Below are 17,212 nucleotides of genomic sequence, written 5' to 3' on the forward strand. Positions count from 1 at the left end.
ATCATGCTGGTAGTCCTCCACTATCCCATAATGCTATGGCGCTGCAGAGTCCACGTCAAAACTCTTGACAGCCAAGCTGCAGTCGAGTTGGCAGTGTAGCCACTAGCTGTATTGTATGAACCGGCTCTGAAGTCCATGGAAAAATGAAAAACGAACCGTAATATCGACCAGTTCACAATAGTTAATATTGTACGACAGTCGGTGTTTTGCTTTTGTTTCCGATTTTAGTTAGCTCCCTTGTCAGTTAAACCATACGGTTGAGGACGACAAATTACAGCTAGCGAAAAGCTAAGCAGCTAGCTAGCTAAATTTAGCCTGCGTTAGCAAGTCCGACTAACTGTCCCGAACTTGACAGCCCTCAAGGCGAGAAAGAGTTATCGGCAATAACACGTTGTTTAAATCTACAAGTTGTTAAACGTCTTAACGTGCTTAAATGGAGTCTCTAACTGGATGAGGAAGGTTGCTAGCAAAGTAGCTAGCTACAAGGCAATAACATTATTTGGCCCGTGTTTGTTTATTTTTACGTTTCACAAAAATGTCTTGGCTTGGTGGAATCAGTTCTGGCCTGGGTCAGTCTTTGGGCCAGGTTGGAGGGAGCCTGCAATCTTTTACTGGACAAATATCCACATTTACCAAAGATATGCTGTTGGAGGGTGTGGAAGAGGTTGGAGGTAAGTCTAGAAGGTGGACTATACACTATATTTAGGATACCATGTTGGCTGTAATTCATAACTGCTGCTGTAATGTAATCCTGAAGTTCGCTACAGTAACCTCCTTGCCAGTAAACTTGTTTACAGATTGCCTTGTAATTTAATCAAAATGCCCCCCCCCTCCCCCGTTTGTTAGGGTAGTTGTTGTAAAGGCTACATAACCCAACACCCCGTATACTTGTATTTGGGTGGTACATTTTTGTGATGCCGTTCGTCATGTTGTAAGGTTATGAACAGATAACTTTAGCTAGGTTAATTACAAATCAGTGCAGTTTGAGCTAGTGACAACCATGCTGTTTGGAAGCAAACAGGCTTTGACTGAAGCTAGTGACGGAGACAGAAGAACTTTGATCTTGGACGTCCAACAGAGACATTTATGTACTGTTAGACTCACAGGTCAGGTTACTGGGTCTATTACAATACAACAATGGTCAAGCTGTCTAATCTGTAATCAGTCCAGACCAGAACATAGAAAACAATGATGCCTGTTTCATAATGTAAACAAAATGGTTGTGGCTGTGTAATCTATAGTGATAGATAAGATTTTCTGCAAGGAAAGCTTGTCTGTGTGCTGCTTGTACAAGCTGGTTTGTCATGTGAACCTGTTTAAGCAGATCATCTGTGTATGTCACATGTAGTGTGTACACACACACACACATAGGCCAGTCCTGAGGTTGATACGGAGTTATGCAGATAGAATACCTGCTTTCAGTCTGATCATATTCAACTGCAACGGCATTGTCAAGACCAGCCGACATTGTAGTCTGACACATACCTATAGGTTGAAAAAAATAGTGCTGCCTTTTTCACGTACACTTATCTAGCCATTTCCTTTTAACAGTGACTGGTGACGCGCATTGGTTCACTGTTGTACTGCTGGGCTGTGTTTGATTGGTTTATTGTTGTAGCTGCTGGGCTGTGTTTGATTGGTTTATTGTTGTAGCTGCTGGGCTGCGTTTGATTGGTTCACTGTTGTAGCTGCTGGGCTGTTTGTGAGGTTTTCTTCTGTCTCATCACAGATGCCTCCACTGAGCTGCAGGTGTCCAATTCCAGGCTGGCGGAGGTGGAGGGTGCGTTTGCCACACAGAAGTCAGAGGTTAGTCTGGAGGCTCCCTGATCAGCGTGTCTGAAAGATTCTCTTGACCATGCCCTTGTTTGTCTAAGCTGTGCAGCTGGTGATTTACACACGTTCTCTCTCTCTCTCTCTCTCTCTCTCTCTCTCTCTCTCTCTCTCTCACTTATACCTGTGTGTCGCAGTGTGAGCGTTTAAAGAAGATCCACGCTGAGCTTGAGGAGAAGCTGGAGGCCTCGGAGATCCAGATCAAGCAGCAGTCTGCAGAGTACAGAAGCCTTCTGCAGCAGAGAGATGTACATTTACATTTATTCATTCAGCAGACGCTTTTATCCAAAGCGACTTCCAAAAGAGAGCTTTACAAAAGTGCTTAGGTCAATGATCATAACAACGAGCCCCAAACATTGCGGGCAGCCAAAACATGACGCATACATTGTGAAAAACCAAATAAGTGCCAAAGGGAAGAACCATAAGAGCATGTAGTTAAACAAGTTGCAATTAAACAACATGAACCTGAAAAAGTGCAAGAGTGTACCCGTAGGAAAGCAATCAACAGTAAAATATTTCACAGCGAGTACAATAATTGAGATTGAATTGAGATGAATTGAGATGAATTGAGATGAATTGAGATGAATTGAGATGTAAGCAGGCGTGAGCCCCTCCCACAGCCACGCTCCCACACCACCAGGGGGGGTCCTGAAGCGTGCCGTCTGCTTGCCTTCGCAGGTGGAGATCAGCCACCTGAAAGCGCGCCAGAGCGGCCTGCAGGAGGAGATGCACAAGTGGCAGAGTTCCAGCCAGTCCGCCTCCTCCGGCCCCGCCGTGCTCCCCGTGGCCACCTCCACCACGTCCTCCTCCGCCTCCTTCCTGCCACAACCCCCCGGGGACCACCAGGGTTTCCACGGGGACCAGATGGACTTCAGCGACGTGCTCTGGTCCCAGCAGGAGATCAACCGCCTCTCCACGGAGGTGCTGCGGCTGGAGGCCGAGGTGGCCCACTGGAGGCGCGTGTCTCAGGTAGCCAGCCTCACTGTGTTTATCCCTGCATTCCATAACATGGGAAACATGACTGCATTCCATAACATGGGAAACATGACTGCATTCCCTAACAGGAGAAACATGACTGCATTCCATAACATGGAAAACATGACTGCATTCCCTAACAGGAGAAACATGACTGCATTCCATAACATGGAAAACATGACTGCATTCCATAACATGAGAAACATGACTGCATTCCATAACATGAGAAACATGACTGCATTCCATAACATGAGAAACATGACTGCATTCCATAACATGCATTACTCCCAACATAACACAACATGCATTACTCCCAACATAACACAACATGCATTACTCCCTAAATAACATATTGTTTGATACTTTACTCCCTACATAACGTATAACGTACACGACTGATGTTTATATCCCTACATAGCAAAACAGAACATTACTGAATGTAGATCTGTACATAACAGAAACTGACAGTGCATGACATCTATGAGTGATGTACCTGTTGTACCGTGCTCCGTACCAGGCATCAAATGCCCCAGGGAACGGCAACGGTGACCAGGGTGAGATCCTCAAGCTCCAGAGGATCATAAACGTGAGTTTCACTTTAAAAGCCACCAGTCCAACTGTATGAACTGGTTATTCAAAAGGATTAATGTGTTGTTACTTTATCATAGTAATAGAACAACAGTTCTTTGTTTCCCACAGATTAGAAAGCGATTTATGGGGGGTCGCCTGTGGCTGAAGGGGGGAGGGGGGGGGGGGCCTGCCAGAAACCAAAGACTAAAAATGAGTTCTCGGCCGGTGTCGATTCTGTAGCGCACCGCCACAAATGATTCTATGTGTGGGGAAACACTGAACAGATGTTCACGGATGTCGGTTTCATTCTGGAAACGTACTGTGCGTTGTTTATGTACTTGAACTTGTGAGCCTCAGCCGCTGTCTGTCTGTCTGTGTGGAGCAGGAGCTGCGAGAGGAGATGGGCAGAGAGGTGGACGAGCACCAGCACGAGCTGGCCGCCCTGCAGGACGCCCAGCGGCAGAAGCTGACCGAGGTGACGCGGCGCCACCGGGCCGAGCTGGCGGAGTACGAGGAGAGGGTGGAGGAGCTGGAGGAGCAGATCCACAATGGTGGGACGGGGTCAAGTTCCCTAACGAGTTAGTCGGGGGCTCTTCAGGGTTAAACGGTTGGAGAGGGAAAACAACAAGGAATTATTTCATAGAGGCTGTAACTTTCTGACGGGTATATGCTCGAGGGGATAAGGAGCTGTAGTTCTTGTGTTGTTTCATGCTTTCAAGCTCAGTGGTAGAGCATTTGTCTGCAGATCAAGAGTTTGCAGGTTCAAGTCCCGACCTGTATGTCGCTTTGGATAAAAGCATCTGCAAAATAATCGGCATTATTAATAATTGCCTCTAGTAATGTTTTTGGTCATTTTTCCCCCCTAATCCAGCGGGCAGCGGCCAGACCTCCCTGGACTCCTCCAGAACCCTGGACCTTCAGAACACCGTCCGGTCTCTACAGGAAGGGGCGGAGCAACAGGACAGGAAGCTGCAGGAGCTGACTGCCAGTCTGGAGGAGGCGCAGAGGGCCGCAGCCGTCCTGCAGCAGGAGAAGGAGGAGGTGCAGGGAGAGAACGCACAGCTGCTGCAGAACTACGCCCGGCTGCAAGCGTCGGTGGTGGAGCTCCAGACCCGGGTGCAGGAGCAGGAGGGGAAGAACCTACACAAGGCCCATCTGGATAACGAGATACAGGGGCTGAGGAAGGCTCTGGCAGGTAGAGTTACAGGCAGATAGAGGTACAGCCAGGTAGAGGTACAGGCAGGTAGAGCTACAGACAGGTAGAGCTACAGGCAGGTAGAGCTACGGGCAGGTAGAGCTACAGGCAGGTAGAGGTACAGGCAGGTAGAGGTACAGGCAGGTAGAGCTACAGGCAGGTAGAGGTACAGGCAGGTAGAGCTACAGGCAGGTAGAGGTACAGGCAGGTAGGGCTACAGGCAGGTAGAGGTACAGGCAGATAGAGGTACAGGCAGATAGAGGTACAGGCAGGTAGAGCTACAGGCAAGTAGAGCTACAGGCAGATAGAGGTACAGGCAGTTAGGTAGAGGTACAGGCAGTTAGGTAGAGGTACAGGCAGTTCGGTAGAGGTACAGGCAGTTAGGTAGAGGTACAGGCAGGTAGAGTCTGATCAGGTATAGAGTTTGAATGCTGAGCCAGGAGCTTAACATTTCTGTTGTGAATGTTTTAATGTATTTCATGTTTATATGTATCTTTTTTTCTTCAGATGCTGAAAAAGATATCATGAGGCTTAAGAGTCCTCCTGAGGTATGGAGTCTGACTGGACACTGAATGTTCCCAGTTTATCTTTATGCTCGGCTGATTCTTCTTCTTTTTAAATTCATTTGGCAGATGGCTTTATCCAAACTGACATCAGTTTGATAGTTGTTGATTTTGTTGTTTATAAAAGAGTGAACCAGCAGCAGAGGTGGAACATGCAGAAATCCTAGAACTGAACACACTCATCGGGGCCTTGAGACAAGAGAAGGAGATGATCGAACAGGAAAAGGTCACCTAAAACTCTCCTCAACTGCGTTGATGAATTGTGTGACTTGTGTGCCCTGTTGACTCAATGAGTAAAAGCACCTTGTCTTTACTTGTAGTGTTCAAGCGTAAAACGAAACATTGTGAAACACATTTTCCTTGTTACTTAACCACAGGGTCAATGTTTTCCTGCTTTTCAGCTGGGCCTGCTGGAGAGGCTTAGGGGTGCGGAGGAGCGGGGTGGGGCAGGAGGGGAAGGGGAGGACAGCGAGGGGCTGAGGGCGGAGCTCCAGAGGATGGAGGAGGCTCTGAAGGAGACCCGGGAGGACCGGGACACGCTCATGTCTGAGCTGGAGGAGCTGGACCGCCAGAACCAGGAAGCCACACAGGTACCCGCTCTGTTGATCAGCGTCAATAAGTAATGGAACATTAGTCACTTCTGAATATGTTACATCCATGTCAATTTTAGTACAGTAAGGAAAAGAGGTAAATGTACACATACTTACTTTCTAAATATGTAGTATATATGCAATATATGATTACATTTATGTCATTTCAGCAGAGTTAAAAAAAAAACGTTTTCTGACAATTTATATCCTTTATATTATAATTACTATTTTGTGTGTTTTTTTTCCCTCGTTTGTGTGCAGCACATGATCTCCGTGAGGGAGCAGCTCTCTGGGCAGCTGAAGGAGTCTGAAGCCGAGTTGACCAGGCTGCTGTCTGAGCTCAGTTCAGCCTCTGACCAGAGGGGGGCGCTGCAGCAAGAGCTGGAGGCCCAGAGGGAGAAACTGAGCCAGAGCGCCTTCACGCTGAATGACCTGCACATGGGCAAGCAGCAGCTGGAGAGCACAGTGAAGGAGCTGAGAGAGAAGCTGGGACACGCTACGGAGCAGGGGCGCGAGGCGCGAGGAGAGGTGTCGGAGCTCAGGAGAAGCCTACAGGAGCGGGAGGAGCAGCTGTTTGCTGCCAGGGCGGAGCTCCGTCAGGCGGGGGAGAGAGGGGCCGAGGGCGGGGGAGAGGAGCTCGCCGCGAAGGAGCGCGAGTCGGAGGAGCTCCGGAAGGAGCTGGCCGAGATGAGGAACTCCCACGAGAAAGTGATGTCAGAGGACTACGAGGGCAAGATGGAGAACAGGAGGTTGAAGACGGAGGTCGAGGAGGCCGCGGGCAGGGCGGAGGAGCTGGGCCGGCAGGTGAGGGAAGGCCAGGCGGCCCTCAGCAGGTTGGCCCTGGAGAAGGACACTCGCATCGAGGCCCTGAAGCTGGAGAAGAGCCAGCTGGAGGGCGAGCTGAGCCAGGCGGAGCTGGCGCTGGCCGAACAGACCAGGCAGTACCAGAACACCGTGGAGGAGCTGACACGGGCGCGCTCCCTGGACGCCACCGCCTTGCAGACGGAGCACGAGAGGGCCGTGCGGCTGAACCAGGAGAAGGACCTGGAGATCGGCCAGCTCCGGAGGGACGTGGAGCAGGGGGCATCCGACCACAGGGACACCAACGAGATGCTGGCCATGACCGTGGCCGGGCAGAAGCAGCTGACGGACCTGCTCCGGGAGAAGGACGCCCTCATGGAGACCCTGAAGCAGGGTGCGGCCGAGGCCCGGAGCGAGGCGGAGGGACGGCTTCTGGCGGCCTCCAAGGACGTCGAGGCGCTGAGGCAGGCGGCGGAAGAGAAGGACAGGCAGCTGGGAGGGATGAAGGAGGAGAACAGCCACCTGAAGGAGGAGTTCGACCGCCTGAGGGACCAACAGAGCCGGCCCCAGCCCCTGGCCGAGCCGCGGACCCTGGACATCATCACCGAGCTCGAGACGGAGATCACCCAGCTCAAGTCCGCCAGGAGCAACCTGGAGGAGGAGGTCCTGGCCCTGAGGAGGGCCACGGAGGAGGAGCGGGCCTCGCTGCTCGCCGCCCAGCAGTCCCTCCAGGCGCAGCAGAACGAGCTGGAGCAGGCTCACTCGCGCCACGAGCAGAGCACGCTCAACTACGACCGGCTCATCCACGCCAAGGACCAGGAGATCTCCCGCCTGCTGCAGGCGGTGGAGGGGCTCGCCGGGCGCCACAACCATCCCCCGTCCGTACCGGAAGTGGTCATCATGCAGGAGGACAAGACCCAGTCTCTCAACGGGGAGAACGGCAACGAGAAGCACGACCTGTCCAAGGGAGAGATCGAGAGGCTGGTGAAGGGCATCAAGGAGAAGGAGACCGAGATCACCCAGCTGAACGAGAAGAACCTATCCCTGGCCAAGCAGCTGGACCAGCTGGTGGTGTCGCGGGACGAGCTGGGCAAGCTGTCCCAGATGATCACGCAGAAGGACCGCGAGATCCAGGCCCTGCACGCCCGCATGTCCGGCGGCCCCTCCCAGGACGTGATGTTCCTCCACCAGCAGCTGCAGGCCTACGCGGTGGAGAGGGAGCAGGTCCTGGCCGTGCTCAACGAGAAGACCCGGGAGAACAGTCAGCTGCGCTCCGACTACCACCGCATCATGGACATCGTGGCGGGCAAGGAGGCGGCGCTGCTGAAGATGCAGCAGGAGAACCAGCGCCTCTCCACCATGAGCGACCCGTCCGGCAGCCAGGAGATGTTCCGCGAGACCATCCAGAACCTGTCGCGCATCATCCGGGAGAAGGACATCGAGATCGACGCCCTGACCCAGAAGTGCCAGACCCTGGTGAGCGTCCTCCAGGCCTCGGGGGGCGAGGCCGGCACTGGCTCGGGGGGCGTGAGCAGCAACCAGTTCGAGGAGCTCCTGCACGAGAGGGACACGCTCAAGCAGCAGGTGAAGAAGATGGAGGAGTGGAAGCAGCAGGTGATCACCACGGTGAAGAACATGCAGCACGAGTCGGCCCAGCTGCAGGAGGAGCTGCTCAAGCTGCAGGGCCAGGTGTCCGCCGACAGCGACTGCAGCTCCAAGCTCTCCGTCGACTACTCCCGCCTCGTCCAGAGCTACGAGCAGAAGGAGAGGAAGCTGGGGAGCCTGAGCCAGGAGCTGGCCCAGGTCCAGCAGACCATCAGCCAGCTCAGCACCACCAAGGCCGTCCTGCTGGGGAAGCTGGACTGCGTGTCGCCGGAGCCGCCCCTCGCCGACCAGTCCCCCGGGCCTTCCCCGGCGGCCGAGCAGGGGGCGGCGGCCGCGTTCGGCGAGACCCAGCAGCGCGAGCTGCAGTCGCTGCGGGCTCTGCTGGCCGAGAGGGAGTCGATGGTCAGGACGCTGCAGGAGAACAACCACCGCCTGTCGGACTCGGCGTCGGCGTCGGAGGGCGAGCAGCGGGGCCAGGCAGAGGAGGCGAGGCAGGCGAGGGAGCGCCTGGAGGCCCTGCAGCGGTCCGTCCGGGAGAAGGACCTGCTCATCAAGTCCAAGGGGGACCACCTGAGCCAGGTGAGCGAGGCGCTGAGGAACCGCGAGAGTGACAACGAGGTGCTGAAGCAGGCGGTCACCAACCTGAAGGAGCGCGCGCTGATCCTGGAGATGGACGGCCGGAAGCTGAAGGAGGAGAACGAGGCGGTGGCGGCGCGTTCGCGCGAGAAGGAGTCCGAGTTCCGGGCGCTGCAGGAGACCAACATGCAGGTGTCGCTCATGCTGAGGGAGAAGGAGTTTGAGCGCTCCGCCATGAGTGAGAAGACCGCTGCCATGGAGAAAATGCTGAAGGACAGAGATCAGGTCAGCGCTGCTCTGGAAGTAGCTTGAATGTTTTTTTTTCTCAAATTGTTTTCCCCGAATGTATAAGTATGTATGTATTCACTCTTAAAATGAATACATTACGTACATGATACGTACATCACATTTGTATAAACGTTCGCCTTTGTAGTGGCTAATGGTCCCTGGTTTTCATGGTAGCCACTGAAATACTGCTCGAACTGTATACTTCTGGTCCCAGATGATCTTGTGCCCTTCCTATGTGCACTATTCCTACTACTCCCCACTATCTTATGACTCCTTTACTACCTGCACTGGTCCTCCGTCCCCCTGGCTGGACATGCCTGCTGAGTGTGTGATGTGACTGTCTCTCCCAGGGGAAGAGTGTGGAGCTGAACCAGCTGCTGAATGAGCTGCGCTCCATGCAGGAGCGGGCCGTGGCCTTCCAGCAGGAGAGAGACCAGCTGATGCTGGCGCTGAAGCAGAAACAGATGGAGACCACGGCGGTGCAGGCCGAGGTAGGGCCGGCGTAGTCGTCGCGCCTTAGACTCCTTTGGACTATTATTTGCGCTTGACTATTTCTAGTCCTTTGGACTATTATTTGTTTATTGGTTGTTTTTAATTTGATATGTTTGATGCGGAGGGCAGATAACTGTAAATAAATCAAATTTTCTGACCTTTTTATAAATAATCAGCATTGCAGTGTCACACTTGTTCACATAAGTAACCTTCCTGTCCCTCACCCCCCCCCACACACACACACACACCACACACACACACACACCACCCACACACACACCACACTCACACACACCACACACACACACACACCACACACACACCACCCACACACACAACACACCACCCACACACACCACTCACACCACACCACACACACACACCACCCACACACACACCACACTTACACACACAACACACCACCCACGCACACACACCACACATACACGCCACTCACACACACACAACACGCCACCCATATCCACACACAAACCACCCACACACACAGTTGCAGCGCATGAAGGACAAGGAGCAGCGTCTGAACCTGGAGCTGGAGCGTCTGCGGAGCCACCTGCTGGAGACGGAGGACTCGTACACGCGCGAGGCGTTGGCGGCCGAGGACCGCGAGGCAGAGCTGCGCCGGAGGGTGACCATGCTGGACGACAGGCTGGCCACCTCGTCCAGCGCCGTGGAGAACGCCAGGTACCTCCTGGTGCTCTGAGTCTCCTGTCTGTTCTGTACCTGGTGGTGGTTAGTCTGTGGACAATGTGGTGGGGGTTTTGGGTTGCGGTTTCTGCTGTGATACACCACTCTTTTTAATGCTACTAAAATGTGTAGAGATTCAAATCTCCTTAAAAAAAAAAAAAATTAAAAAAAACGTTTTCGTACCTTTTTTCCTAAGCAACTTACAAATGCATGTCATGATGTCTGACCTGTAACTGAACTTCTATCTATACAGTCAATCAATTAAACCTCCCCCTCTCCCTCCTCCCCCCCCCCCCCCCCCCCTCCTCCTCCCCCCCTCCCCCAGCCAGCAGGCCAGCCTGCAGGTGGAGTCCCTGCAGGAGCAGCTGAGTGGGGTGGTGAAGCAGAGAGACAAGGCCCTGCTCCAGCTCCACGCCTCCCAGGAGCAGGTCAACCAGTACGCAGTCTCCCTCTCCAACCTGCAGATGGTGCTAGAGCAGTTCCAGCAAGGCACGTTCACACCCCTCGCAGACACACCAGAACAAACGGCCACATGTATACTTTACACCGGTGTGCACCGTTAGCATGTAGCTTTGAATAAAGGTGTCTGCCGAACGAATGCAAGCAGAACACAAGCCCAATGTGTTTAACTTCCACGTGGTACGCCCAGCCCCATCCTCTACCACTGAGCTATACCCATCCCCACACCTGCACCGCGCACGGCTCCAGTGGAGGACCTTCATATAGGAGCGTGTGGGTTTCATCCCTGGATGTTGGTGGCTGTCTGAGTGCGGTTCCAGGGCATGTGCTGACACCAAGCCCCGGCTTGCTGTCGTGTGTGCGTCCACAGAAGAGAAGGCCATGTACTCCTCCGAGCTGGAGAAGCACAGGAGGGAGAGGGACGAGTGGAGGAGGAAAGCCCTGCTGCTGGAGGACAAAGCTGCTGCTCTGCAGGTCTGCCGCCTACACACACACACACACACATCATACACACATTACACACACACTCACCTACACATCACACACATACACACACACTCACATCATACACACATCCCACACACACACACACACTCACACTCACACACACCCGCATCATACACACATCCCACACACACACACACTCACACACACTCACATCATACACACACTCACCTACACATCACACACATACACACTCACATCATACACACATCCCACACACACACACACACACACACACACACACACACACTCACATCATACACACACTCACCTACACGTCACACACAATATCACACACTCACGTACACATTACACACATCACACACACACTTACCCACACGTCACACACAATATCACACACTCACCCACACAAGCACACGCACCCACGCACACACACCTCTTTAAACCAAGACTCCAGCTGTGTCATCAATCAGCATCATTCAACTCCCCTCAGTCATGGTGACGACACCACGCCTTATGTTCAGCACGTCTTATTTCTATACGCAACAACAAAGCATCGAAACACTGATCTCAGAGCAGCACAACGTGGGTCTGATGGTGGCTCCTCTCCGGTTCCCAGGTGACCCTAGACGAGGCCAACGCCGCTCTGGACTCGGCCTCGCGCCTCACCGACCAGCTGGACCTGAAGGAGGAGCAGCTGGAGGAGCTCAGGAAGCAAGGTGAGCAGAGGGGCTACCTTCTTCAGGATTTCCTTTCCAGAAGGTGTCCTCACAAGACTGTGGGACCACACACTGCCTCGGAGTGGTTAGCTGTTAAACTGTGTGCTGCTAACCATCTTGTCTTCACTCCTGTCTCAGTTTACTGAACCGAGTCCTGTATAGTTTCTGTGTCACCAGTGGTCTTAGCTTCATATTGGATTTTAAAACCATGCAGAACTTTGTTCAGCAGAGGAAAGGGAGCTGAGCTTTAATCCATCTCAGACTGCTCCACTGTAAAGGTGTGTGGTACGACCTCAGCTTCACACAAGACAGACAAGTTACAGTACCCAGATCAGAACTTCTCCTCCAAAAGGTGTCCTCACAAGACTTTAATGAAACATTCATAAATGTCTCCTCAATTCAGTCTTTCATCGGCTGATTGATGTCTCGGTTCAAAGACTGGCTTTCCCCCCGCTGGCTGGCCTGAAGATGTTGTGGATGGTTGGCACATTTCTGCGATGCCTCGCTGTCATTCTCCTGACAGAACGTACATTTCATAGTCTGTGCTGACTACCAGGTGCTTGGTGAACAGCAGGTCTCTCCTGTGTTCCATTCTCAGTGTGCTCAAGCTTCAGCAGAGCAGGCTCCTTTCCAGAACCTTCTGAAGGCCCCTGGCATTCCTCTCGTGTTCAACACTCTCGTTTCTCATGTTCTTATCGGAGCTTAAACAACCACAAACAGAATAAATCAGTTTAAAACACCAAACCCCAGCACCCTTGAGGGAGATTTTCCCACGTATTAGTTCAGTTCTCCATTCGTCTGCTGTCGCCCTATCAGGAGCAGACGTGGGTTATTACATCAGGTGGAATTCTTGGACACGCTGGTAGTCGCCCCCCCCCCCCCCCCCCCCCACTGCTCTCTGCCACCCCAGACATCTGTTAGCGCATGTATTTGTTTGACTTACTGTACAAGGCCAGGGTCCAGTATATTGACCTACAGGACTGGGTCCAGTATATTAACCTACAAGACTGGAGTCCAGTATATTAACCTACAGTACTGGGTCCAGTATATTTACCTACAGGACTGGGTCCAGTGCGAAGGTGCGGGGCCCTGAGACAAGCGTGTTGTTGTTGACGTGTTGTTGTTTTGCAGTGGACGTTCGTCAGGAGATGTTGGAGGAGGCCCAGACCAAGCTGATGAGCCTGCTGAACACTACAGAGGGAAAGGTGGATAAGTAAGTGGACCACCTGCAGCGAGAGCATCTGCTGGACTTACTCTGTGCAGTATTTATGTGTCGCTTCGAATACTTTTTCAAATATGGATTCATTTAGCACCTTTATCCAAAGGCATTCAAGGGGGGATTTGAACCTGTGGGGGATTTGAATCTGCAGCCAAATGCTGTAGCACTGAGCTATGCCGAGACCCTATTGACCTGACCGGAATCTATATTGATGTAACAGTATGAACAGTTGTTGTCTCTTCAGCCAATTATTCTTTTTGGGGTCCCGTTGAGTGACCCGCCTGTTGTGCGCCGTCTCCCCAGGGTCCTGATGCGCAACCTGTTCATGGGCTACTTCCACACGCCCAAGAACAAGCGAGCAGAGGTGCTGATGCTCATGGGGAGCGTGCTGGGCCTGGACCGGGACAAGGTCATCCAGGTGACGCCACGCGCTCTTTTTATCACCTCTTAGGTCCCTCTCTCTCCCTTTCGCTCTCTGTCTCTCAACCCTTTTGTTTTATACATGTTTGTCTTCAGTTGTTTCTTTTTCATGTTTGACCTTTGGCTGGCTCTCTCAGCGGTGGCAGCAGTGATGGAGCCAGTAAGGCCTCTGTACTGCCACAGTCCAGAAACGGTTTAGTCCATGTAATGTTAAGTGCACAGCTGATACGGTTGACTCTATCCAAGCCAAGATGATTATGTTTCTTATCCTTCATAAATTTCAACCAGGTCATGTTTTCATTGGCCGCTCCTTGGTAGCTGACTGTAAGGGGTAGTGAGCTACACTCATTCTGTAGAGATTGAGAATGACTTCCGAGGGTAGGTAAATAATACTGTATACTGTAGTTGGGTGATTATATTATGTAGTCTTGGCAGGGGGCAGTATAAGTGAATCATCCATGTCTTCATCGCTGACGTACTATAACCTTTCAACACGTAAGTTGTGAAGTTAACAGTAACCCCAGTGTAACCTCTTTAGACGCGCGCTCCTTCAAATCCTCAACAGCTGTTCCAGAATCTGGTTGTCATTGGGGCATTTTCCCTGCTGAAGCAGGGTTACAAAATATAGTCAAATACATTTCACACTAGGATTGTTCCGTTCTACTTGATTTGTTAAATTGCTAATATGAACAGCTATGTTCAGTAAATAGTGTTCAGTAAATAGTGTTCAGTAAATATACAGTGTTCAGTAGATAGACAATGTTCTGTCTTAATACTGTTCAGTGGATAATCTGTGTCCAGTAGACAGTCGCTCGTACCTCCAGCTGCCCTTGAATCCAGTCTGGGCTCCACTAGCAGAGAAAGCATTTCCTCATCCAGCAGGCTCCCCTGGGACCCCATCCAGCTATGCAGAGCGGATTACCCAACAGTCCTAAAGCAAAACAGACTGGAGGATGAGGGCTAGATGAAGACCCAGTTGTCATCACTGTTTTTTTCCACTTCCCCCCTCTTTTCTTCTCCTCTTCTTCATGCTTTTGAATTTTTCCGCTTGAGTAGTGTTTACAACTTGTAGCGTCTCTGGAGGCAGACCACGTATTCAGAGCAGGCCTCAGTAGAAGAGCAGGGGGTCAGTAAAAGAACAGGGCTCAGTAGGAGAGCAGGCCTCAGTAGAAGAGCAGGGCCCAGTAGATGAGCAGGGCTCAGTAGAAGAGCAGGGGGTCAGTAGAAGAGCAGGGCTCAGTAGAAGAGCAGGCCTCAGTAGAAGAGCAGGCGTCAGTAGAAGAGCAGGCCTCAGCAGAAGAGCAGGGCTCAGTAGAAGAGCAGGCCTCAGTAGAAGAGCAGGGGTCGGTAGAAGAGCAGGCCTCAGTAGAAGAGCAGACCTCAGTAGAAGAGCAGGCCTCAGTAGAAGAGCAGGGCTCAGTAGAAGAGCAGGCCTCAGTAGAAGAGCAGGCGTCAGTAGAAGTGCAGGCCTCAGCAGAAGAGCAGGGCTCAGTAGAAGAGCAGGCCTCGGTAGAAGAGCAGGGGTCGGTAGAAGAGCAGGCCTCAGTAGAAGAGCAGACCTCAGTAGAAGAGCAGGGCTCGGTAGAAGAGCAGGGCTCGGTAGAAGAGCAGGCCTCAGTAGAAGAGCAGGGCTCGGTAGAAGAGCAGACCTCAGTAGAAGAGCAGGGCTCATTAAAAGAGCAAGCCTCGGTAGAAGAGCAGGGTTCTTGGTGGAGAGCTGACCCAGTCTCTGTGTCTCCAGATGCTGGATGAGGACGGCCGTCATGGGGTAACTGGCTGGGTGTCCAGCTGGCTGGGGGGCAGGGCAGTACAGAGTGTCCCAAACACCCCCCAGAGACCCACCCAGGGTCAGGGCTTCAACTCGGTCAGTACACACACACAAACATGCATGCACGCACACACACACTCATACGCACGCATGCAGACACAGTCACACACATCATCTTCCTGTCAATCTACAATCAACCCTGATTGAAACACACCCTGGGCACCTTTGTGTTGCAGTCTTTCTCAGAAATGTTTGTGAAGTTCCTGGAGGTGGAGTCCACCCCAGCCCTGCCCCCAGCCAGGCTGTCAGTCCACGACATCAAGCCCCTGAACCCCACTCCTCCAGGCAGAACCAGCAACTCCACCCCTCTGGGAGGTACTGGCACACTAACTCAGTCACTCAGGAAGCCTCTTCACCACCAAACCTGGGCCTTAAGCAAACGGTGTTAAATGCTTTGGTGTTTCCTAATTTGTCTTACCTGCTGTTATAGACCACATGGTTCAGTAGCCATAGTGCAAATTGTGAAGCAAATCAAATGCATATCATATTTACGTTCTCAGATGACCTGGCCCCGGTTGGGTGCCGAGGCTTCCACACAATGACCCCTTTGTCTCCTCATCTGACCTCTGACCCGTTTGCTCTCAGGAGGAATGGCAGCCGTCAGGAGAGCCGGGGAGTCCAACCCCTTCCTGGCCCCGCGGTCTGCTGCAGTACCCCTCCTCAGCAAGGGGGGCGCCGCCTCTGGGGGAGCAGGGGGCCACCTGCTCATGAAGCCCATCTCTGATGCCCTGCCCACCTTCACACCCGTGCCCGTGTCATCCGAAGCCAGCGGTGGCAACGTGCTCAAGGACTTACTCAAGTAGTGACGAGATAGACGGATCTGGGGGTCCTGACTTGTCCATCCAGACATCTCGCCAAAACAATGGATCCCGATAAACACACACACACACCCTCTCTGTTTGGATTAGTTAAGTCTGAAGAGATTGAACTGAAAAACTGTTCGTTCCTTTGGAAATGGCTGTTGAACGCATATGGTGTTCTCTTAAAGGGGGGGGACTGTGTAAGGGTTCAGCAAAGTGTGGTAACATTACAGGTCTTAAATAAAGAGGATCTGCTGTTTTCCTGTATGCAACAGTGCAATAACTATCATCTCCTGTGTATGTGAAGGAGGCCTCTGAGTATGCTACAGAACCAGTGGTTATTTACAACCACAGAAGATTTTCAAATGTTATTTCTTTTTGTTTGGCATTTATTCCCTTATTTTATCCCTACTGTGTGATCTGGCATCTGACACAGGGTTGCCTGGTGCTGTCTGGAACCAGCCTCGCCTGCAGATTTATGTGCCTCTGTGCATCTGGTAAAATTATAGACATTTCTGCTAAATCTTGGATTTTCCAGACAGCTAGACGGTAGTATGCCACATAGTGGGGTGATTATAGCTGTAATTATGGGTGTGGTTTGATCAGAGGACTTGGACTATAAAACTGCAGTTTAATGGCAGGACTATTATATAGTTATATATATATATATATGTAAATGGGTGATTTTTCATATTTATGGGGGCTTAGTGCCTAACGTTTTTGCTATTTGGAATAGTGTATGATTTGGTTTGTAAATGATGAATACAAATATATATTTACAAGTTGTAAAACTGCACATTGAAAGGTTTACAGATTATGAAAGCTAGCCAACGGTGTAACATGACAAAAGACTGCAGAATGAATGTTACAGACGCTTCTCCATGTAGACAAAAATATGAAAAGGGGTCCCGGTTGTTCAGACTCTTGTTTAGAAGTGGTTAAAACAGATCTAATCACCTTAAACTGGAGGGTATTATGTAGAGTACGAGGCACTTTTGAGTATGTTGCTTTTCTGATGAAATAAAGATATCCCCCTACAACATGTCTGTCGCTTCAATTCAACCAGTTGTGTTCTGTGGTCATTTTCCCCCCCGTAATTTGTCTAATTTAGG

General features: G+C 51.7%; 1 protein-coding gene across 3 annotated transcripts; it reads left to right on the forward strand.

Annotated features, from left to right (window-relative positions):
* The first annotated feature begins 62 nt into the window (after nt 1-62).
* On the forward strand, nt 63-17,137 carry trip11 (thyroid hormone receptor interactor 11). Of its 3 annotated transcripts, none has more exons than XM_047046031.1 (21): nt 63-671; nt 1,730-1,806; nt 1,968-2,078; nt 2,509-2,799; nt 3,323-3,391; nt 3,761-3,953; nt 4,247-4,570; nt 5,078-5,118; nt 5,261-5,359; nt 5,535-5,723; nt 5,985-8,990; nt 9,344-9,484; nt 9,994-10,187; nt 10,516-10,679; nt 11,020-11,123; nt 11,734-11,833; nt 12,965-13,046; nt 13,356-13,470; nt 15,214-15,336; nt 15,477-15,615; nt 15,886-17,137. In XM_047046031.1, the coding sequence occupies exons 1-21, from the start codon at nt 536-538 to the stop codon at nt 16,101-16,103; spliced, it is 5,916 nt and encodes a 1,971-aa protein (XP_046901987.1). In that variant the 5' UTR covers nt 63-535; the 3' UTR covers nt 16,104-17,137. The 3 variants fall into 3 exon arrangements, with proteins under 3 accessions (XP_046901987.1, XP_046901995.1, XP_046902004.1); XM_047046039.1 differs by having other exon boundaries at nt 15,889-17,137; XM_047046048.1 differs by having other exon boundaries at nt 3,761-3,926.
* The last annotated feature ends 75 nt before the right edge of the window (nt 17,138-17,212 follow it).

The sequence above is a fragment of the Hypomesus transpacificus genome, chromosome 3, assembly GCF_021917145.1.
Source record: "Hypomesus transpacificus isolate Combined female chromosome 3, fHypTra1, whole genome shotgun sequence".
NCBI lineage: Eukaryota > Metazoa > Chordata > Actinopteri > Osmeriformes > Osmeridae > Hypomesus > Hypomesus transpacificus.

What these genes read in the sequence shown, in the direction of transcription:
- trip11 (XM_047046031.1), top strand. Translation starts at nt 536, where the DNA reads ATGTCTTGGCTTGGTGGAATCAGTTCTGGCCTGGGTCAGTCTTTGGGC. An exon ending in GCCTTCTGCAGCAGAGAGAT is followed by an intron (nt 2,079 to 2,508) that starts GTACATTTACAT and finishes TTGCCTTCGCAG; the next exon opens with GTGGAGATCAGCCACCTGAA. An exon ending in AGGGTCAGGGCTTCAACTCG is followed by an intron (nt 15,337 to 15,476) that starts GTCAGTACACAC and finishes TTTGTGTTGCAG; the next exon opens with TCTTTCTCAGAAATGTTTGT.